The sequence below is a fragment of the Nansenia antarctica genome, assembly GCF_963989245.1.
Source record: "Nansenia antarctica genome assembly, chromosome: 4".
Classification (NCBI taxonomy): Eukaryota; Metazoa; Chordata; class Actinopteri; order Argentiniformes; family Microstomatidae; genus Nansenia; species Nansenia antarctica.
This window is the reverse complement of record NC_137689.1, coordinates 25,728,218-25,751,723: the sequence shown is the minus strand read 5'-3', so window position 1 is coordinate 25,751,723 and position 23,506 is coordinate 25,728,218. Positions and strand designations below refer to the sequence as shown.

Below are 23,506 nucleotides of genomic sequence, written 5' to 3'. Positions count from 1 at the left end.
ATCTTTATAATTCTTAGTTTCTATGGCAATGAGTCAAATGTGTATATTTTCAAATCATATTTAGCGCTCAGCAACCAAACATTCTAAATTCAGAGATTCTAAATGATTGTGATGGCATCAAATCTACTGTGTGTGTGTGTGTGTGTGTGTGTGTGTGTGTGTGTGTGTGTGTGTGTGTGTGTGTGTGTGTGTAATAACCAACAGAAAGAACATGCAAGGAGAGTGTAACAACATACCTCAGGTGAGAAAGAATAGTTGACTACTGGAAGCCACAACTCCCAAAGACTCTCTGACCAAAACTCAGTTACTGTATGACTCTGACGAGTCATTTTAGGCTCTTTTTCAACAACTTAATCTACAGTGGCAAGAAAAAGTATGTGAACCCTTTGGAATTACCTGGTTTTCTGCATGAATTGTTCATAAAATGTGATCTGATCTTCCACCTTTTAATTTGTTATATACTGAAACGACCTTTTAACATGTGCGTGGAGAAGACAGATAACCTTTTCTATGAACATAGTTCTGTGACACTTGTATGTGTGTATCTTAGCCACTGTTGTTTTAGATCCACCATATCTTGCGTTCCCAAAACATGGCTTCCAACGTAACGACATAAAGGTGATGTACGTTTAAAACCGTCTGTTACATACTTTTCTGGTTATTTTTTGGGGCAGTCCCACTCATATTTTTTGTATTGGACAGAGATAGTTTAGAAAGACAGGAAAGCAATGAGAAGTGTGTGGGACTGCCCCACTCAGAAAAAAATTAAAGTATGTAATAGATGGTTTAAAACGTACTGTATGTGCTGTAGACCACTGGACTACCCAAGGCCACTGTTACATACATTTTAAGACATACGGTAGTTGGTCACAACAGCATTTCAGTACTAGTTATAGAGTTCAAGACAGACATTGATTCACAGGACACATTCCTGTGATTCAGATTCCTTCACTTTCTGTGTTGGAGCCAAAAAGCTTTATATTATTATTTATGAAAAACCTTTCAAAGTGAAGTGATCCCTCCTTGCTTGAGTTTGATGAGTCCTGACACGTGAGGGTGCGACACAGTTTTTCAATCTCATCACATCACACTCATCACCACCCCACGATAACCACCACCACATTAGAGAAGATTTGTTGTTTTGTTTGACACATGTTTTTGTTTGATACAAGATATTTTGTTTGATAACTTTGTTTGATAACTTTGCCATTGAACTCCGATCGGGGATAGGCCCGACCTAGAATAGACACACATACAAACAAACATTGACACGCGTACACCACACCACGCCAACATTACTTTAGTTTGTTACTTTGGATTTTAAGACTACTTTAATTCTTGGAAAGGTCCAGAGTTTTTGCTACAAACGGATAAACGAGACAACAACAGGTGCGTTGGAACCAACACCCACTCATGCCAGGACGATGGCTAATTTGATAATTTGATAGACATGATAGCCAGTGGCGTGCCCGCAAGCGACGCATCGCTCACACCCAGCTTCGTGCACACCGCGAACCGTGACCCACCGTTCTGACGCAACCTGGTGGGATGGGCTTGACGCATGTCGCATGCGATGCAGACGCAACAACACAGCGGTAATATATGTCCGGAGGAGATAGCAAAGATGGCGCCGTTAGCATCACAAACACTATGCCATACAAGTTAGCATCAGAGGTAGACTAATATCCTCAACGTATGTCCTAATCACACTACTGTCATACAAGTCGTACCTTCTCCTTGACATGGACATAAACACCTGCTACCTTCTTTGAAAGAAATCGCGATTTATTCAGTGAAAACTAGTACACCATTCAGATAGCATAACAATAGCATAGCATTCGCGGACAGTCAGTCAATGCACCTAGCACAACAATAGCATAGCATTCGCGGACACAGTCAGTATGTTAACATCAGATATATAAACGGGTTATTTTGATAAACTGGACACATTTTGTGAATATATATGGTTACTTTCTCGCCTGAAAACATATAAAAACTTCATAAAATGAAATATTAACACTTGTAGAGCCAAATTAAAGATTTTCGCCAATGGCGGATTTTACATCTGTGGCGAAAGCTCTGGTCAAGAAACTACTTCCGGTTACTTCCTGTTGTTTTGACGGATCCAACGCAACGCAAAAGCTGAAATATTTTGACTGATTACCGCACCCTGACGGACAAGAAACGCAATGCAGAGCAACGCAACGGATCAACGCAACTGCCCCATTGAGATGAATGACTTCCGTGCAACGCAATGACCTGGTGTGCACGAAGCTTAACATTGGATACTTGGGTTGACATAATTCACCCACGGAACTACGGGTTGGGAGTATTGTTCCACACGGACAGTTAAGTGTGTGGTACCCGAGTTGTTTATTCAGTTACTGCTTGAGTGTGTTGTTGACAATCGTTCATGTCCTTCATTAAACGTTTAGCTTTGTCATTTGATACGCCGCCTACGACTCCCGTCTCTCGGCACTACAATTCAAACTTTTTTATTAGAATTTTTTTTAGGCAGCGAGACACAAGACCCTGCAAAAAAAATTAGCAAGAGAAAGTACCTCAGTGGTGCGCAAAAACGGCAAGAGCAATTAAAATGTAACAAAATGCAGCGAAACTTCCCCAAATGTATATTATTTTTTCATATTCTCTCACAAACCGACCCAATAGAGGGTTCTGCGACTAACGCGGGCAGGGACTCAATCTCTGTGAAACTCACGCATTTCAACCAGTTCTCACGCTCTCACGCCGCACCTCTTTTTCTCACGGCGAGAAATAACAATTGTTTAACGGGACTTTTATTTGTGAAATTCCTTGAAAGAAAGCTACCGGACATGAGTTTCGTGGCATCTTTCTGGACGCGCGTTAACTTGAGTCTGCAATCGAAGCGGCAGGCGAGCGCTGATGGAAGAACCTGTATTCACGCGAGCTGCAAGAACGTAGCAAGCAGTGTTGCCAGATTGGGCTACTTTTGGTCACACTGGACGGGTGGATTCGGCAGCTTTTAGACCGGTTGGGCTGGACATTGTCAATTCCGTCTGGCAACCGTGGTAGCAAAATATGTGCATATGTTACGGTACATGTGGGAACACGGTACATGTGGGAAAACTAGGGTTAGGGTTAGGTGCTAGGGTGCTAGGGTTAGGGGTAGGGGTAGGGTTAGGGTTAGGGTTAGACATGCCAGCATGTACCAAGTCGACGTAGCACCCAACCCTAATCCTAGTTTTCCCACATGTACCGTATTCCCACATGTACCGTAACACATACATTACAACATCGTATCTGGTAGCCTACTGGACTGGGTTGCACCAATTTGGCGTAAGTCATTACTAAATGCAGGCATTTAGTAGTTACTAAACCCCTAGTTGTTACTAGCTAGTTTCAAACTAGTTGTTTATTAATTTCGGTTGCACCACGCCATCTTTTGCCAATCTTAGCTAGTAAATACTCAGTTTTGGTAACTGTTTTTTGTTTCTCTACTGTAACATAACCAGGTACATTAATAATAATAATAATTAATAATAATTACAATTTACAATACAAATACAACAATTGGGGGTCCCTCAAAAACAAAATGTGGGCGCGCTGCGCGCGCACAAGATCAACCACCAAGCCCTCATTCTGACCCAGGAAAAACCCTGGTATGTACTGTATAACATGATAGCCATCTATGAGCAATGCACTGTATATAAGATGATGACCAAGGGTCTTTCTGCTGCTGACCAAGGGGCTGAGTCCTGTTGATGGGGCCCATTTTTCTTTTAGAGTCTGTAGGCTACTGTATTTGTTTATTAAGATTTCATAAATATGATTATTGTCTGAATTTTTTTCTTGTTTTATAAAATGTTAATTATTTTCATTTCTTGTGCTGGTTTATTATGAACAACATGTAAAATTGCAGGAAACTAGCACAAATAATTGGGTGGGAGAGAGGGGCTGCCGCTGCCAAAACGCGCACAGTTTTGGGTCGCTCCACCGCCAAAAAATCTCACTCCAAACTTTTGGTGAAACTTGGCAGCCCTGCCTGGGTCAGGGACGAACGTCGTGGATGCACCTGTTGCACCGCTGTGGAGGTCAGTGTTACTGTAGCTGGCATGGCGCAGGCTGACCCGGCCGAGAGATCGTTTTCAAAACAAAAAATTATCAAAAGCTATCTGAGAAGCACCATGTCCCAGGACAGACTCTCCAGACTAGCGATTCTCAGCAGAAAGCCAGCACGCACGTCAAATGGATTTAACAAACATACTATGTTACATAGTGAAGGACTTCGCACAAACTAATGCCAGGAGGAGAGGACGTTTTGGTCATTGTTAAAGGTAAGAATAGCCTATTATTAGAGAGATGTATTAATCTATTAATCAAATTAACTCGGGGTGGTGTGTAGCCTGTCGGTCTGTTCTTGTTGACGTTTGTGTATGGATATGTGCGCACAGTCACACATGTAAGGCGATCAACTTCTCCAAAGTTAATTGAGTCTTTACTTACAAGCAAGTTCGTTTAACCTCAACGAGACGTCCTTGATATAACTTCTAAGATAAAATGATTTAATCAAATATTAGGCACCACTACTGAACTGTTCTTTAAGATAATATTTATTCGAGCACATCAGCAAGCAATAGCATCAGCAAGCAATAGCATTTCATTCCATGGAAAGGGGTCCTATCTAGCTTCACCTCTGCAGGCCAGTATCAGCTAGTCGTCAATAGGTTAACTGCAGAAGCTTCACCAGACAAGAGCCTCGTTTCGCCTTGGTACATACGTAGTCTTTATACATTTTCCTTAACATTTTGGATGGGCTGTCCCTCCTTCCTCTATCTCGTAGGTTTTATGGTAAGCATCTGTTCTAGATCGGTATGTGGCCTTCGACTCCTTTCGGTGTCTGTGCGAGTGTGCTGTGTGTTATCTTCTTCTTCTGACCCCCCGGTCGTTTGTCATGGTGAGAGTGTTCGGACACTCTGTCGGCAACGGTATCCACCTATGTGAGCAGCCTAGTCTTGCGCAACGTTAGACACACACACATTCTGTTATGTTTTTTAAGAAACCAGTAAGCATATGCACACAGTTATGTTTTTAGGACGTACAGACATTTTTATACAGTTACTTTGGGTGTATTCTACGTGCGTTCTAAAGCACTAATTGGCCAGTTATTTGATCTTCAAACCCATTTCCTCATGACTAGGTCAGTATGTCCTTATCAGAATAGCTTGTGTAAACATAACTGTTGCCAGGCCCACAGAGTCCCATGACTTGGGATTCGATTAACAAGTTAAAATACAGTATAGAAGAATAGACTTATCATTAATCATTAGTTATGAAAGTATAAAATCAGTACAGGAAAATAGAATATCAGCAGGTACAAAATGGTTGTTAGCACATAGGCAAAAATAAGTAATTTACAGGCGGTTTGAATCATAATACTTTCTTTTAGTTAGGAGCTTTTCTTCTTCATGTCGCTCAAAAGCAGAACCTCTCTTTTGGCTTTGCGTGACCTTCCCATTTTTTCTCAACTGACCTCAGTCACATATTATTTAAATGAGCACCTAGTACATGATTTATCACTTCTAGTTATTTTAATACAAATCCCCAACACACACACAGTGTCATTCTGAGCAAACGGCCAGCGCGCTGTAGCTGATAGCTGTCCAGGCCAACCATACGGTCTATGCTGTAGTAGGGTTAGTGTTAACTAACTGTCTATGCTGTAGGCTATATGCAGCCTTAAAATAAATTTACCGCTACATCCGTTTGAGTTAACCTCCTTTGCGAAAGGGCCCCCACCGCCACCTTGCGGGTGGGCCTCGGGATTTTGAGGTACGCCACTGATGATAGCCATCACATTCTGTTTAAATCAGTAACTACACTAATTTGTATTCAATAATACATGTTTATGTTGTTATGCACGGCTGATTTGACCAAAGCTTTATTTTCTTGGACAGTTTTGCAGGTCAGCGAGTCATAAACTATTAAAACAGTTGCCTTTAATTACTCAGAATTAGTGAAGAGATTGCCTAATTGGTGTTAATCTCCAGTGCATTGTGATTGCCCAGTTATTTTTTTCTCTTGCAGAACAGGGTTGATTAAGAGGTTCATTAAGAAGCCTGATAAGGGGTTAACAGCGTAAGGCAGAGAGAACCTCGTCTATTTGCATGTGATTTATATTCCTCAACTAATACCGTTGACACGTTGAGTGAAATATAAATTCTAATTATAGAAGTCCCATGGCAGTTTTCCCCCTGGATTGCATTTGGAAAAGCCAGGGCGCTCTGCAGAATCACCCATTAAGGCTTATTAGATTAATAAGGCGGTAATTACTGATGCACTTCACTGTACGTACTGCAACACGATGGCACGGAAAGCTCCCGTGTTGAATCTCCAGTGACGAGGCTGGCGTTTTGTCGAATTAGAGAGAGAGATTTCTTTAATGCTAAGTTGACTTATTCTATTGAAGTGTTCTGGTGGGTCTGTGGAGAATCAAAGTGTTGGGAAGGGAAGATTCTGCTCTGTTCTAAAACCCTCCAGAGTATTGGGGTTTTCACAGTCACGCGCACGCACGCACGCACACACAGACACACACACACGCACACGTACACACACACGCACACACACACGCACACACACACACGCACACCAACCTGCAGATTCAGAACCTAGTGAAAAATGAAAACCAGCATCTCTAAAACCTACTTAACACACTACAGAGCTGAACTGAACTGAGCTGAACTGAACCGAGCTGAACTGAGCTGACCTATAGCTGACCTATAGCTGAACTGAGCTGAATTGAGCTGACCTATAGCTGAACTGAGCTGAACTGAGCTGAACTGAGCTGAGCTATACCGGCCTGATTACGCCTCCACCAGAATTGCTGAAATAGTGCTGAAAGGACAATGTGAAAAGAGCCACAAATCCCCAAGCCAGCCCAGTATGGTTCAGTATGGTTGGGTGTCGGGTATGGAGGACCAAGTCTGTCAAAATTAACAATAAATATATAGATAAATAAATGAGTGTATGAATAAATAAATGAATGAATACACACAGTAATAACGAAATACATTTCTATATTTATTTATTCTTTTACGCATTCATTCTTTGTTTTCCACATTCATTCTTTGTTTTCCACATTGTTTTCGACATTCATTCTTTCTTTTCCACATTCATTCTTTCATTCTTTCCCCGATTATCAGATCTGTATGCAAATATGGGGGCGTGTCTCGCATTTTCATTGGTTGATGCCCCACGCATTTTCATTGGTTGATGCCCCACGCATTTTCATTGGTTGATACCACGCGTGACGTGGTAAAAGCGACAAAGTCGAGATCGTCCTTGGGCCAAACCATTTTTCATTACCATCTGGGTGGGCAAATTCTAGATGTGATTTGTTTTATTCCTTTACATCCCTAGATTATGTTTTGATATGATATACCTTTTGGTTTGGAAGCTTATTAGTGGTTATCACCTCTTAAAGGTATGGACTGCTTTTCTTCAAAAAAGAGTTTTGCCAGAAAAAGTCCCCTGCCATATCTTGCTCCCCTTCGTATGATTCGCTCGTAGGTCGGGCTGTGGTTGTGATAGAGACGTGAGACCAGAGTTTTTTGTTTTGTTTTGTCTCCTGAACAGTAGATATCGACCCCTAGTCGATCAGACCTTCTTAGGCTGAGCTATGGTCACGTTTCCGCACCTACCCCCCTGTAATATTGTTTATTTTTTCTTGTATTGTTTCTTTTTTGTAATGTATTTGCCTTACCTTGATTCCTAGATAAATGGTTCAAAAGGAAAACATTAAGTTAACAAATGTAAAACTACACTGTTTGAATTGTAAATTATTTGTAGAAGACTAAACAGGTGTAGCATTTGGCCCACCTAGTGCCTTAACTAGTGCGGGTCTCTGAAATAGAGGAATACATCTAGTTTGACATTAAATTACCAACCTTATTCTAAACTAAAATATTGTCAGGGCGCAGTAATTGGGGCAGATCTCATTACAACTTAGAGGCGCTACAAACAAGGAATCTTCTGTAAATTTAACGTAAATTAAGTTACATTAATATTACTACAATATAAAACCCTGTCTCAAGCCTGGGTACACAGCAGGCTACAGAGTGCTACAGAGTAAAAACAAAAAAACAGCCTAAAACATAATAAGTTAAAAACATTTAACTTTAACAACAACAAAAAACACAAGAATGAACACAGTTCAACAGTCAAAGGCCTTTTTGAATAAGGGAGCCAATGTAGTGAGTGTAGAATGGGGGCTATGTGGGGGTTATGTGCTCGTATTTGCGGACTCTCATCAGGATCCTGGCAGCGCTGTTCTGGATGCATTGCAGCTTCTGTATGCTTTTGCCAGGAATCCCGATGAAGAGCGCATTGCAGTAGTCCAGTCTTGAGGAGATAAAGGCATGGACAAGTTTCTCTGCATCTGAGGGTTAGAGTGGGACGGAGTTTGGAAATGATGATAGGAGGTTTTGCACAGGTGTTTTATATGGTCACTGAAGGTCAGGTGAGGGTCAAACCTAGGGAAAGCAACTTCCTTCTCTAGCACCTTGGACAGGAAGGCAAGGTTGGAGACAGGCCTATTGTTGGCTAGAACCTCCGGGTCCAGGGTGGGCTTCTTGAAAAGGGGGCGGATGACAGAGACTTTGAGAGCAGGTGAGACATGACCAGTTCGAAGGGAGAGGTTAACAGCTTGAGTAATGAATGGGCTGAGAATGGGGATGTATGACTCGAGCAGAGCAGTGGGAATGGGGTCCAGGGCGCAAGTGCATGATTTCATACCTCTAAGGATTTCAATAATGTGGCTCTGCTGAACCTCTGTGAAGCATGGGAGGGATGGCAAACTCCCAGGCGAGGGGTTGGTAGCAGAGGGAGACAGAGAGGAGGAGCTGGGCATCAGAGAGTGAATGTTGTTGACCTTGGATCTGCATCGCTGCTCTGTAGCTTCAGTAGTGGGAAATGGTTTTGGCTTCAGGAAATGGTTTATGGTGGAAAAAACTAGCTAGCTAGTTATAATAATAATAATAATAACTTAAGTTATCTAACTAGCTAGATATGCATTACCACTAACTCTAAACTAGCTTGCTAGCTAAAGTTACCTGAGGTAACTTACCTCTAAATATGGATCTGACTGGGGCTAAGTTAATTTATTTGAGGGGGTAAACACACACTTTATTTGTTTTTTTGCTTTGAACAAATTACTTACCAACAAGGCATCTGCCTATGGTCCTAGCGGTCACCAGCAACTAGACTCACTCACTGAACATGTAACTACAGAGATGTGTGAAACCTGGACATAAACAAAACCTTCCAAAAGGGTTTAGGCAAGGCAAGTTTATTCGTATAGCACATGTCATACGACAAGGGCAATTCAAAGTGCATTATATGCACACATTATATAAAGACAATAGCCTACAGTAAGAGGAGTATAGTAAGATGTGTATGTATTGTATGTGTTATTATCCATATTCTAAAGGCTTGCTTAGATTCGTTTCTACTGATTAGATTTATATTCTGGAGTCTGGAAAAACGCCTATTTTAAATAGATAATGTATCATTTGTATATTTAAACATAAAAATTCAGAAAACAATAAATGTACCCATCCATGGGTTTGACCTTTCATCTGCCTCGGCCTCAGTGTCCTGCATTCAGGTCCACAAAAAAAGGAAGTTCCCTGAGTGCCCTGCCATATTTTGCTCCCCTTCGAGTGAGTCGCGCGTAGCTCGGGCTGTGGTTGTGATAGAGTCATGAGCCAGACGAATTGTAGGCGCCTGGGTCTCCTGAACAAGTAGAGAACAACCCCGAGTCGTTCAGAGCTTCCTACGCTGAGCTATGGAAACTCTCCCGCACCGCCACCTACCGCACAATACCTCCGGAAAACCGCAAAAAGTAGGCATTCACCGGTAGGGGGTAGGTGCGGGAAAGTTACCGTAGCTCATCGTAGGAAGCTCTGATCGACTCGGGGTTGGTCTCTACGTGTTTAGGAGACTCAGGCGCATAAAGAACATGAAAGGGCTCATGTCTCTATCACAACCACAGCACAGCTACGCGCGAATCATGCGAAAGGGAGCAAGATATGGCAAGGGACATAACCCTAACCACTAATAAGCTGCCAAACCAAAAGGTCTATCATATCAAAACATAATCTAGGGATGTATAGGAATTAAAAAATCCCATCTAGAATTTGCCCACCCAGATGGTAATGAAATGTTACATTTTGGCCAAGGACTATTACTCTTGGCTGAGGGCTTCACCACGTCACGTGCCGTATCAACCAATGAAAATGCGTATGAATGAATGTGGAAAAGAAAGAATGAAAATGGAAAACAAAGAATGAATGCGTAAAAGAATAAATAAATATAGAAATGTATTTCGTTATACTGTGTGTATTCATTCATTTATTTGTTCATACATTCATTTATGTATCTATATATTTATTGTTCATTTTGACAGACTTGGTCCTCCATAGTCGGGCCCCTGCAGTATGAGAAGCCCCCAAGCCCCCAAGCAGACCAGACTGAACCCACAGTGGATTAGTCCATTAACCCCACTGTGACACACATTCTCTCTTCTAACGCTACCATTACACTGTAGGGGCTTTTACTACTGAGAAAGTCAGTCAATCCTACACTGTCTGAAACCTGACCCTGAATCCCAGATAATTATAGCAGGGCCACCCCCCCCCCCCCCTCAAACTAGAGGAAGTGTGTTATCATAGATTTCTGCCCACTCTGAAGACTTGTTGGAAGAGAAGTGGAGGAGGTTGCTGGTTCATGGCCTCTGTAGTCGTTGCAGCTGTGTCTCAGGAGGTAGAGTCGCCGTCTAATCATCACAAGGTTGGCAGATCAGCGGTTCGAGCCCCGGCTGGACTAGAGTGCGCCCAAGATACTTGCCCCTATATTTGCATACACATCTGACAATGACAAAGACAAACTATTCTATGTGAATACAACATTGTCTTTCGCTTTATCAGATGTGTATGCGAATATAGGGGCGTATCTTGCATGTTGTCCACGCCCCTGCGCATTTTCATTGGTTGATACTGCGCGTGACGTGGTGAAACCCTCAGCCAAGAGCAGACACTACTTAATTTCCAATCATAGCATGTTTTTAAAAATAAAATAAAAAGTACAACCAGAATAGAAGTCCAAGTAGTACAATAGTCATTATTGTACTTTAAACAGTTTTTCAGTGCATGAAGTCAGCTCACTGCCTGGGCTAGAGAGGTACTCCATTTGGTTAGGCTGGACATTTTTTTCTGGTGCCGTCCTAAGTCAAACTCTGCGTATGAATCATAGTGGAGGTATGATATATGGCATATATATGGCATATATGTATATATACGGTTCTTTGGTGGAAAGGCATTTTTTAAAGCCATTTTTAGTCACCACAAGTCTGTTCAAACCCAGGCAGCGAGACCAGCAGGAAAACACAACTAGATCTTCTATAATTCCAACTGGATAGTACTTAGCTAGCTTACTTTTACTTATCAAATGTACATTTTGTGATATAAACGCAGTGGAGACACTCTCAGCTGTCTTGCATCGCGCATAGCCCAGAGCGTATATGTCTAATTGAGTCAACTGGTATTGTGGTTATCACCAAGTTCTCCCATACAGTGCTGATGGACTAGTATAGACCATTGCCGACATGTGTGAAAGGGGACAACACAGGAATAGCTTGGGATGTCGACATAGTTTGGGATTCCATGGAAATTATAGGCAGAAAGAGGCTGTGTGAGAACGGGGCTATAGACGACTAACGACTCTCTACCCGTCTGTGATGATAACTGCGTCGCTGCTTTCACACGTCACGCGCGGTATCAACCAATGAAAATGTGTAGGGGCGTGGACAACATGCAAGATACGCCCCCAGATATTTGCATACAGATCTGATAAAGTGGAAAAGAAAGAATAAATGTGGAAAAGAAAGAATGAAAGAATGAATGTGGAAAAGAAAGAATGAATGTGGAAAAGAAAGAATGAATGTGGAAAAGAAAGAATGAAAATGGAAAACAAAGAATGAATGCGTAAAAGAATAAATAAATATAGAAATGTATTTCGTTATACTGTGTGTATTCATTCATTTATTTGTTCATACATTCATTTATGTATCTATATATTTATTGTTCATTTTGACAGACTTGGTCCTCCATAGTCGGGCCCCTGCAGTATGAGAAGCCCCCAAGCCCCCAAGCAGACCAGACTGAACCCACAGTGGATTAGTCCATTAACCCCACTGTGACACACATTCTCTCTTCTAACGCTACCATAACACTGTAGGGGCTTTTACTACTGAGAAAGTCAGTCAATCCTACACTGTCTGAAACCTGACCCTGAATCCCAGATAATTATAGCAGGGCCACCCCCCCCCCCCCCCCCTCAAACTAGAGGAAGTGTGTTATCATAGATTTCTGCCCACTCTGAAGACTTGTTGGAAGAGAAGTGGAGGAGGTTGCTGGTTCATGGCCTCTGTAGTCGTTGCAGCTGTGTCTCAGGAGGTAGAGTCGCCGTCTAATCATCACAAGGTTGGCAGATCAGCGGTTCGAGCCCCGGCTGGCCACATGTCAAAGTGTCCTTGGGCAAGACACTGAACCCCAAAATTGCTCCCAGTGAGCGGGCCAGCGCCTCGCATGGCAGCTTGCCGCCATTGGTGTGTGAATGGGTGTGTGAATGGGTGAATGAGAGGCCGTGGTAAAGCGCTTTGGAGCAGCAAAAAAGGCGCTATATAAGTGCAGTCCATTTACCATTTACCATTGCTTTGTGTCAGTAGAGGATGGGATCAACGGGGCCATTTCCTGTATGGCAGCGGACAGAGACACAGTCGGCAAGAGGGTGTGGGGAGTGAACGTGGGCTACCCTCGCCTCCTCAGAGGAGAATGTCTTGAGTTCTTCCCCCTCCCAGACCCCTCAGCTGTGGTTGTCTTTGTCTTTTTCTTTTGTATGACATTGCGGATACTGATGTTTGTTATTTATTTATTTATTTAGTGTTGTTTCAGTGTTAAGAATGGGAAATTATATTTATTTATTTATTTTGTATTGTTTCAATATTAAGAATGTAAAATGATTAGTACTGTGGATACTGTAATGTATGTATTAAGTAATGGATTATATACTTTGAGTATTATTGCTCTCACTTGGAAGTGAGGGATAGGGGTAGGACATGATAAGCTTAGGCTTCATCCTACTCCCTTTTGAACCGTGATACCTGTACTTTTTTGTTATTAGTTTTATTTATTTTTCTTTTAAATCATGTTCGAAATCAAAGATTCATTCATTCATTCACCTTCTCCTCTGATGTGGAAGGAGAAGGAGGTAAGGAGCGAGGGCGCAAGGAATCAAGGAAAGACTGTAGAGATTGTACCTTTCAGAGGCTGAGGATGATAGAGTGTAAGATGGAGAGGAGGGCCGTGTTAAATACCTACAGTCAGCCTGAGTTTAAAAACCCACTTGACTTCTATAGGATGGCGTTTATTCTATTATTATTAAGTTGTTTTCTCTATTTCGTTTCTGATATCTGTATTGATTTTAGCATTGGTTTTTATTGCTTTTGTGAAATGCTTGTTCTACATTTGAGGAATTCTATTTTACTTGTTGGCTGTTCACTTGCTGTCTTTTATGCTGTATGCGACCGAATGTGCTGTGAAGTGCTTTGTGACGGCTGTCTTGAGAAGTGCTCTACAAATCAAGTCAAAGTAAAGCTCTCTCCATAGTCTCTCAAGTCAGACAAAGAACGTCTGCTCCTGGCTAAAGGTTCTGATCAACACCTGGCCTCTGTGTCCTGGAGACAGGACGGGAGGGACGGGAGGGACGTGCGCGCACCCACTATCGTTATTCCTGCGAGGCGTTTCCTCTTCCTCCCCAAAAGAATGTCTGTCAGTAGAAGTCCCCCTGTCCTCCTCTCCAACATCTCCAAAGCTTGATACATTCTTCTCCAGACTGTACTGGTACCGCGTTAGCTGGTGCGGATTGCAAAGGGATTGTCTCTCGACGGCTAAAGACCTGGTGGTGGTTAGGAAGCGGGTTTAGAAACCGAGCGCACACGCACACACACGCACACACACGCACACACACACATACACATACACACACACACACGCACATACACACACACACACGCACATACACACACACACGCCTACTGAAGACAGAGCTATTTTGGAGCTACCGGGTGCCTTTTATTTGAGTGTGTGTTTCTGAGCACCTGGGAGAGAATAAGAACACACAGCCTGCAGGAGGTCTGTGGGAACGGGGGACTGGAAAGAGTGAACGAGAGCCCAGAGCTCCTCTAGTCAGAGCCGCTGTGGGATCCAGTGTCGGTTGGGAGGGCGATCAAACTCCTATTCCTCCTGGATGAGCGGCTGTGTCTTGTACTGTCGGCCCTACCACTGACTTCATCCAGCCATCCAGCAGTAGCTTCCTGCCCTCCACCCCTGAACACCACAGGAGAGGTGAAAGCCTGACGGTGTCAGTGTTCATTGATCCAGCTCTTTTCAGATCGAGGCAATTATAGGAAACCAAATCAAAGAAGGAGGCCACACTCTGACTGTAGAGAGTCAGCCTTGGGGAAGAGAAGTAGGGTGAAATTAGCATATCCCTGGCTGTGGTGGTCTGAGCAGCCCACCCGAGGGGAAGACTGATGCTGGGAGTTGACTTGCCGGCTAGGTGTTGGCGAGTGAGGACCAGAACTAGGTCACCAACATAATAACAGAACCTTGCGGCTGTTTTTCCGTGAACTGAATTACTTGATCCATTTCAGAATGAATTGGCTATGGGGGGAAAAAATCAAAGGTAGTTCAAAGGTAACAGTAGCAGGGACCTATTCCCGCTCAAAACGAGTTTGCTGGGTTTGCAGAGATAGGAAAGCATACTAGGAGCACTTTGAGCTGCAACGTTTGCAGGAAAAGAGCTATACAAATAAAAAGTTATTATTATTATTATTATTATTATTATTATTATTATTATTATTATTATTACTAGAACTCTCTGGCATCCGGATCAATCACTTTGAAATGACCGACATTGTACAACATCGTATGCAGAAAAAGGATTGTAGCTACAAATGTATTCATTTATTTAACCGAATGCAGCATACATGAAACGATGACAACAGGAAGGAGAAGGAAACTCAACTGTGTCTCTCTGCTACTGTTGCTGTACAGTACAGTCTCTGCTACTGTTGCTGTGTTGATTCCGTTCCCAGACACTTCCCAGACTCCTGGGAACACCTGCACGGTGTCCGGGAAGATGCTCAGAAGGTCTGGCCCGGCCGACGCGTCAAACTTGGTGTTTGTCAGGGTTCCCACGGGTCCTTGAAATCCTTGAAAGTTTGTGAATTTGAGAAAAAGAAAATCAAGGTCTTAAAAGTTTTTGAAAGTAGAGATGGGTCGTTGAAAGTGCTTGAATTCCCCTCTCTCCCTCTCTCTCTCTCTCTCTCTCTCTCTCTCTCTCTCTCTCTCTCTCTCTCTCTCTCTCTCTCTCTCTCTCTCTCTCTAAAAAAAACATGTATATTCAAAAATGTTTTACTTAGCTCGTCAACTAGTAAATAAGTCTCTGTATTGCTTAACTTTACACATATTTCACAATATATTGTTTTGCTGTGCTGTGGTAGAGAAGGCAAGAGACCATCTAGTGTTCACACATTCAAGCCTCTCTTTTGAATTATTGTCTGTGAGCGGATAGTTCCTATTATATAAATTCTCATCTAGATCTGTCTCAAATTATGCCGTGTTGGGTCCTTGAATTTGAGGGAATTGAGTCTTGAAAGTCCTTGAAAGGTGCTTGAATTTGATGTTTCAGAAGGTGTGGGAACCCTGGTTTGTTTATCCAATAGATCGGAAAAAACTCCAGACACATCGCCATTGGCTTTACTTGGCATTAGTGATCTCCCACAGCAATACCCCCCCACCCATCACTACCACCACCACCACCAGTGCTTGCACACCACACATTTCTGACTTGGAGCCACACCTCGTAGTCATGTGTTTTTGCTGAAGTCCCCAAATGACAAATACCTTACTTAGTAAATGCACTCCCACTAAGGCCAGGTTTGAGTTGTTGTTATGCCTGTGCTCAATAGCCTATCATTGTGGTGATCTGGTTGTGACAAATCTAAGTGAAACAGAGAAATAATATGTGAATGATTTAATGATCACATCTTTCTCTCTCTCTCTCTCTCTCTCTCTCTCTCTCTCTCTCTCTCTCTCTCTCTCTCTCTCTCTCTCTCTCTCTCTGTCTCTTTCTCTCTCTCTGTCTCTTTCTCTCTCTCTCTCTTTCTCTCTCTCTCTTTCTCTCTCTCTCTGTCTGTCTCTCTCTCTCTCTCTCTCTCTCTCTCTCTCTCTCTCTCTGTCTCTGTCTCTCTTTGTCTCTGTGCAGAGACGAAGGCAGAACTGGAGCAGCTGATGACGGACATCAAGAAGTCGGCCAACAAAGTGCGCACCAAGTTAAAAAGTATGTCTCAAAGACGTGGTCTCCAGTCTCCATGTCAATAACACTGTTATGTTCTATACAGGGAGGCAGACATTGGAGGACAGGCTTATTGTAATCCATGGGATGGAATCAAACACATGTGTTTGTTAACATTCCTCATTCCATTCCATGCATTGCAATGAGCCCGTCCTCCAACTTCTACCTCCACCAACCTCCCCGGGTTCTACCCTTCTGCTATGGGACAGCAGAACCTTGGCCAGGCTCTATTTGAAGAGAAGATCTCTAAACCCTAATTCACACTGCAGGACCGAACCGAGCTGAGCTGTACTGGGCTGGTCTGGTTATCCATCCATCATAGTTCAGTGTTTCCTCCAGGAATTTTTACATTGGTGTCGGATAGCCGTGACCGCGCGCGTGACCGCACGCGCGCTCAAAACAACGATCTAATCACAGCCAAAACTAGAGGATGGCCAAAAAATAATAATATGAATATACAGAATATAAACTTGTGACTGACAGTCACATACACACACAAAGATCATCAGCTATAATATAATACGAAGTAGGCCTACATGAGCACAAAAGCGGCTTACGTTACTGATTAACTGTTTACTGTAGTGCAGAGAGATGGTAGTCGTAGGCGGCGTATCAAATGACAAAGCTAAACGTTTAATGAAGGACATGAACGATTGTCAACAACACACTCAAGCAGTAAATAGAACAGTCTAAACAACTTGGGTACTACGCAATCAACTGCGGACGGAACAATACTCTCAACCTATAGTTCCGTGCGTGAATTATGTCAACCCACCACATTACAGAAGTAAAATCACAGTCAGATGGAGCATTCGGTAAACAGCTGAGTATCAGCTGAGTTAAAGAAAACAAACTCTTACCTTTGATGAGACCCACATGAGCCCTGTTTTCCCGTACTTCTCCCGTGTGTCTCTTATTGTCCAAATGTTCCCTGAATTTTAGCTGCATGTTTTTCCAGCATGTAATTCCGTTGTCAATAAAAAAATCGTCTCCCCTTCTTTTCCCCTTGACAATACTGTGTCGTTGCTAAAGTGACGGCACATAAGAATCGTTTTTTGACTTGCTAATGTCTGCTAACGTAGCACTTGAAACTGGCGCCGTTCTCTGGACTGCAGCTGCTCCCGCGTTAGCATTAGCATCCATCTTTTCTTCTCCCTTCTCACCGTCACGAGCTCAAATGACACTTGTCGGCCGATCTAACTCTTAACACTCACTTACAGGACTTCTGACACCATGTCGTGTTATTCTATTAAACATACACGTGAGTCCTTCTGTATTTCAATGTAAGTGTCTTTATTTTAACTCGCTCTGTAAGCTCTACAATACCGGTCTCTTGTTGTCTCGTCGTAACCTGCCCACCTGACCTGGGGGGTATTCCATCAACGTCGCTAGGGGAAAATCCTGGCTTATATTTGATAACTCTCGCGAGACCTATCAGAATATGCCTGGATATTTTTAAGAACTCTCGCGAGATTTATCAGACTAGACCTGGATTTTCCCTTTGGCGATGTTGATGGAATACCCCCCTGATGTCACTACGGTGGCCTGTACACAATAACAATAATACCACAGTTCACATTTAGACCAATCAGGAGCCCTTGTGTCACGTCGTCAACTGAATGTCATTAATCTGATTTTGGATCAGCAGTTAGAGAGAGATGGGCGTGGATTTAGGTGCACTTTTAGTCAACATCCATTATAGCGCTGATCTAGGATCAGATATATTTTAATCAGCTAAAATGTAAAGTTTTTTTTTTTTTTTGAATTTTTTTGTTTTTTGTGGACTGAATCAATTCGTGGCGGAGGAAATTCATTCGTGGTGGCCCGCCACCAATAAATGCATGTAGAGGAAACACTGTAGTTGCAACTGGGCTTGGGAGGACAATGTAAAAAGGGAAATATGGGAGCCAGCACAGTATGGTTGGTGTTGGCCTAGTGTGTAAAGCAGCATATCGGCCCACCTTTTTCTTTGAATAAACCTGTCATTCTGAATAGTTGTTCTCTCTCTCATTGGCTCTAGGTATTGAGCAGTCCATTGAGCATGAGGAGGGTTTAAACAGGTCATCTGCAGACCTGAGGATACGCAAGACACAGGTAAGGATATATTATTACACTGGTAATGACTTGGTGGTGATGCATACTGTATGAAATCATGTCATTTCGACCCTCAAGCTGATAGGAAAACTGGATGAGGCAGATGAATATGAGGTCTGAGTAAAGGATGTCCTGTTGAGGGTTGATGAACAGTACCGTCCTCTTGCAGCATTCCACGTTGTCCCGTAAGTTTGTGGAGGTGATGTCAGAGTACAACACCACGCAGTCAGACTACAGGGAGCGATGCAAGGGCCGGATCCAGAGACAGCTGGAGATCAGTAAGTGTGTGTGTGTGTGTGTGTGTGTGTGTGTGCGTGCATGCTCCTGAATCTGTTGACTGTTCCAGTAGCTCCCTCCACAGGGGCCATGTTGTCGGGACACTTCAGCCATAGGGGAACATAGATCTAGGAACATAGATCAGATGGGTTTACACAAACACTGAAGGCTGCATCCTCGACTCTTTAACCCGCCTTCCCTAAGGATCTCAACATCCCCGCTAGTGGAGGGAGAGTGGACCAGTGGGGCAATGGATGATGACTATGGATCAGAACATTCGAGGTTCAGCATCACTTAATTTCAATAGTAAAAGCTCAGCCCGCTCACCACGCTCTCTCCTCCTCTGGTGAGAACGACAGACTTGCCCTTCTTAACACTAGAACAGCCATGAGTAAAGAAAAGTGTTATATCTTTGCACTCGATCACATTTCAGGACCCTCCTTTCATGACCTTTCCTAGATATATGTGTTCTACCACCCAGTATCCTTACATTTTCAAAATCACATCAGGATAAGCTAGTATAAAACAATTTTGACGTTTTTCTGTGTGGTCGTTGTGTGTTGTGTGTAAATAGCAGCTTGAGCATTGTAACGAGGCGGCTCCTTTAGTAGGTAAAAAAGGCACGGCTGTTCTAGTGTTAAAATGCTGTGTGCTTCGTGCAACCTATATCTGAGAGGTAACATATGACGACTGAAAGACGCCTTACTAGAGATGTTCAAAAGGACTCCCTGACACACACTTTTTCAAAGTAAGATAATCGGTCAGATCTGTTTTGAACATTTTATGTTTATCCAGAAAACTTTTTTACTGAACAGAAAAGAAGAGAGTGCACACCACAGAAAATGTAAGCGAGGTGCTGGCAACGGAACAAAATCCAATTTAAAGAAGTAGAAGTTGCACCCTCAAGTTCCAGATGCAACAAAGTGTGGTTTAATTTGGACAACGGTTTCGGCCGTAGCCTTTGTCAAGTCTTAAATACTAGTATTTGGATACTAGCAGCCCTTTCTCTTGGTCTCCGTATTTTAATACTGTAGAACCGAGGAGATAAAAGAGTACAATAAATAAAAACAAGAATAAACAGTTTCAAAAGGGTGCTCATAGGTAACAAGGACTAAATAGTCTGAGAGAAAGAAACGTGTTACCGTTTCTTTCTACTCAAGTTACAACATACAGTATTTCCCCTGGCTGAGGTGTAGGCATGCATGCTAATTTATTAGCATATATTTACATTTAATCAATCTCTGCGCATGAATAATGTAAGGCTGTGTGTGCATACAGACTGGAGGCAGGTGGGTGGTGTCAACTTGTAGTCGACTTTGATCAGGACGACCCGTTTGTGACACACGTGTGTTCCGCAGCGTGTTCTACACGCTCTAGATAATGACACATCTGTGAGGCCGCCCGTGTCACAGGTCCTCTCTGTTTACTGTGTGACTGAACCTCTTCTTCCACCAAGGGTGCGTGTGTGTGTGTGTGTGTGTGTGTGTGTGTGCGCGTTTGTGCATGTGTGTGTGTGCGCGTGTGTGTGTGCGTTTGTGCATGTGTGTGTGTGTGTGCGCGCATTTGTGCATGTGCGCATTTGTGCATGTGCGTGTGTGCGCGTTTGTGTGCGTGTGTGTGTGTGTGTGTGCGTTTGTGCATGTGTGTGTGTGTGTGTGTGTGCGCATTTGTGCGTGTGTGTTTGTGTGTGTGTGTGCGTTTGTGCATCCATGTGTTTGTGTTTGTGTGTGTGTGTGTGCATGTGTGTGTGTGCGTGTGTGTGCGTGCGTGTGTGTGTGTGTGCGTGTTTGTGCATGTGTGTGTGTGTACGTTTCTCTTGGCATGCAAGGATAGCTCCGTGTTGTTCTGTGCACACATAACACACTCTGCACACAAATTAAGTGAAATGAATATTAATAGGCCACTTTCCCTGGCGTGTAATTGTAGAGGGATTCCGGGCATCAGCGTCGATTTCAATATAATATATTTATTTCATATTATGTATAACTATGTACAGTTGAATGAGCCTCACACCCTCACACCCTCACCATTTGTCAGTTCCTTTGCGATTGTCATGTATCTCACACCATGTCCTTTGTTGTGAATGGTATTTGAGGAGAGGGACAGCGTTATTCTGGGAGTTTTGGTTAGGCCCGGCGTGGGCACCAGCACTCGAGTTGAGGGGGGATGAGGGAGGATGGCATCCCCCCTGAAATAAAAACTGTCAAAATCATCCCCCTTCTAAAACTGCCATCCCACCCCTTTCCATCCATTATGTCATTTTGGGCACCATTCTCCTGTGTTGTCCTTCACGCACTTATGGTATGGGGTTAGAACTGACAGTCATATGTTGCTTTTAAACTGTTACATTGGTTATTTTGCTGATACGCTATTCTCATTTTCTGTTAAAACAGCACAACATAATCGTGACCAAGTTATCACAGTTTACCATAAATTGTATTTTTGGAGTCAGATATAACATAATGTTAAGGTTAAGTTGTGTATCGTTAGCCTCATAGCATAAGTCATGCTTCACTTGTGGTCAGCCGAGCCATCTTTGTATGTAGTGTCAAAAATGCCGTTGTCAAAGAGATGGGCAGGTAGTGATTTTGGAATGTAACAAGCATTCTGATAGGCTGATGTCATAGAGGCAATAATGCACAGTGAATCAGCAGTGTTAGGAGAGTAGAGTTAGGCAGATATCTCAATCTGGCCAAAATATGACTTGAGGCAATTATGCTATGAGGCTAACGGTATGCTGGTCCTGTGACCACTTGAGTTTGTTCGATCATGTCCATGACTGTTAAGAATGATCATTGGGAATAAATATATGTCTTATGTTTAACCTGTAAATCTATTCTTCAGTGTTCTATTTTCATGTTCTATGTGGCGCAGGCAAAGCAAGGGCAGTGGATGGCATGGGAAGGAGTGGAAAAGAGGAAGATCTCCTGGAAAGATCTGTGGGAGATGGAGGCATTCAGAGCGAGCTTCACCATCAGGGCTGCCTACGATGTCCTGCCTTCTCCTGCAAACCTAAGCCAGTGGTATGGCGAAGACCCCACGTGCCCTCTATGTCAAAGTCCAGCAACACTGAAGCACATCTTAGTGGGATGCAAGACCAGCCTTACCCAAGGCCGTTAACCCTGGCGGCACGACCAGGTGCTAAGGTGTCTTGCAGCAGTGCTGGAAAGTCAACGGACAAGTGTGAACGCCCTTCCTCCCCCGTCATCCCGGTGGCAGCCAGCACCATTTGTTCGGGAGGGTGAGGGTCAAGCCAGCCTCACCACCATAAGACCAGACACTGGGCAGCTGGGCAGAGCACGGGACTGGAAGCTGCTGGCAGACTTGGACAAGAAACTCTGCTTCCCAGCTGAGATCGCATCCACCAACCTGCGACCAGACCTTGTGCTGTGGTCAGCCTTGCTCAAGCTCGTTTACATCATCGAGCTCACTGTGCCCTGGGAGGGTGCAGTGGAGGAGGCCTACGAGCGGAAGAGGCTGAGGTACACTGAACTCGCAGCAGATGCCCAACAACAAGGCTGGACAGCGAAGGTACGCCCAGTGGAAGTAGGCTGCAGAGGGTTCGTAGCCACCTCAACATCCAGGCTACTCAGGGAGATGGGAGTGCGAGGGAAGGCCCACCGGCAGGCAATCAAGGACCTCTCCAGGGCTGCTGAAAAGGGGAGCCAGTGGCTGTGGATGAAGAGAAAGGACTCGACCCGGGCGTTCAAATGAGCTGATCGCATCTAGGGAGTGAACCTGGGACGCTGGGATTCACTGCTGAACCCTCTGGAGGTGTCGTGGGCTTATCAGCGAAACATTCATGAAGGAGGGCGCCCACTTGACAACCCAAAGGATGCCATCGCTCATTTGAACACCACAGAGTCTCATCGGTGCCTTAAGTATGTATCTATCGAGGATATCAACATCTAGTCCTACATAACAGATCTGATCATCTGGTGAACCAGTGACTGCTGTGAAAGAGCAGCTGGCAACAAGGGAAAGACCTTGCGACAGCATGGAAAGACAGCTGACAGGAGGGAATAGACCCCAACGGGGCCGCCATGGGCTAGCTACCCGTGGCGGCGGGATCCAGCACGAACAGTGTATGTGGGGGCGGAAGATGGCTCATCGGCAGACAACCCGGTAACGAACACAGGAACGGAACAGACTACGAGATTGATGATCAGCATACCTGAGGCTCCGACAGCTACAGCAGGACACACGCTCCAGAACTGCGTATGTGGCTGGACTAAGGTTACTTCCACCCATGGCCTGAAGATCCACCAGGGCAAGAAAGGGTGCCTAAAGAAGGGTCAACAGGGAAGTCGCATCGACAGCTACTTTTTGAGAAGCAGGCCGAGTCAGTCGACTGAAGTTCAGCAGCAGGACACACACCACAGTCTGCAGGACATCAACACCCCTGTCCCAGAGGAGGAAGAACAAGGCACAGGAGAGCAACCTGAATCCAACACATCACGACCACCAGCAGAGAAGAAGATCCAGGGGCGAAGGCCATTAGTCAAGTGGCCAAAGTCCTGCAACAAGACGCTGTGGAAGGAGGTCAACACTGATCTCTGCAACATCCTAGAAGGGATCAGAGGCACCACCATGAAGAAGTTGGAGAGAATGGGCAACCTCATCTATGCCTATGGAGTGGAACAGTTCGGAGTGGTCGAAGGCAAACGATCTACTCAGTCAA

General features: G+C 43.9%; 1 protein-coding gene across 1 annotated transcript in view; it reads left to right on the top strand.

The window, feature by feature from the left end:
* The window catches only part of LOC308155457 (syntaxin-1A), a gene marked incomplete at both ends in the record, with an annotated part of 61,460 nt that overhangs the window by 17,392 nt on the left and 20,562 nt on the right, over positions 1-23,506 (top strand). The window contains 3 exons of the mRNA XM_080528778.1: positions 16,366-16,440; positions 18,476-18,549; positions 18,719-18,827. Coding sequence (XP_080384904.1) covers positions 16,366-16,440; positions 18,476-18,549; positions 18,719-18,827 — 258 coding nt within the window. The remainder of the gene's footprint in view (positions 1-16,365; positions 16,441-18,475; positions 18,550-18,718; positions 18,828-23,506) is intronic.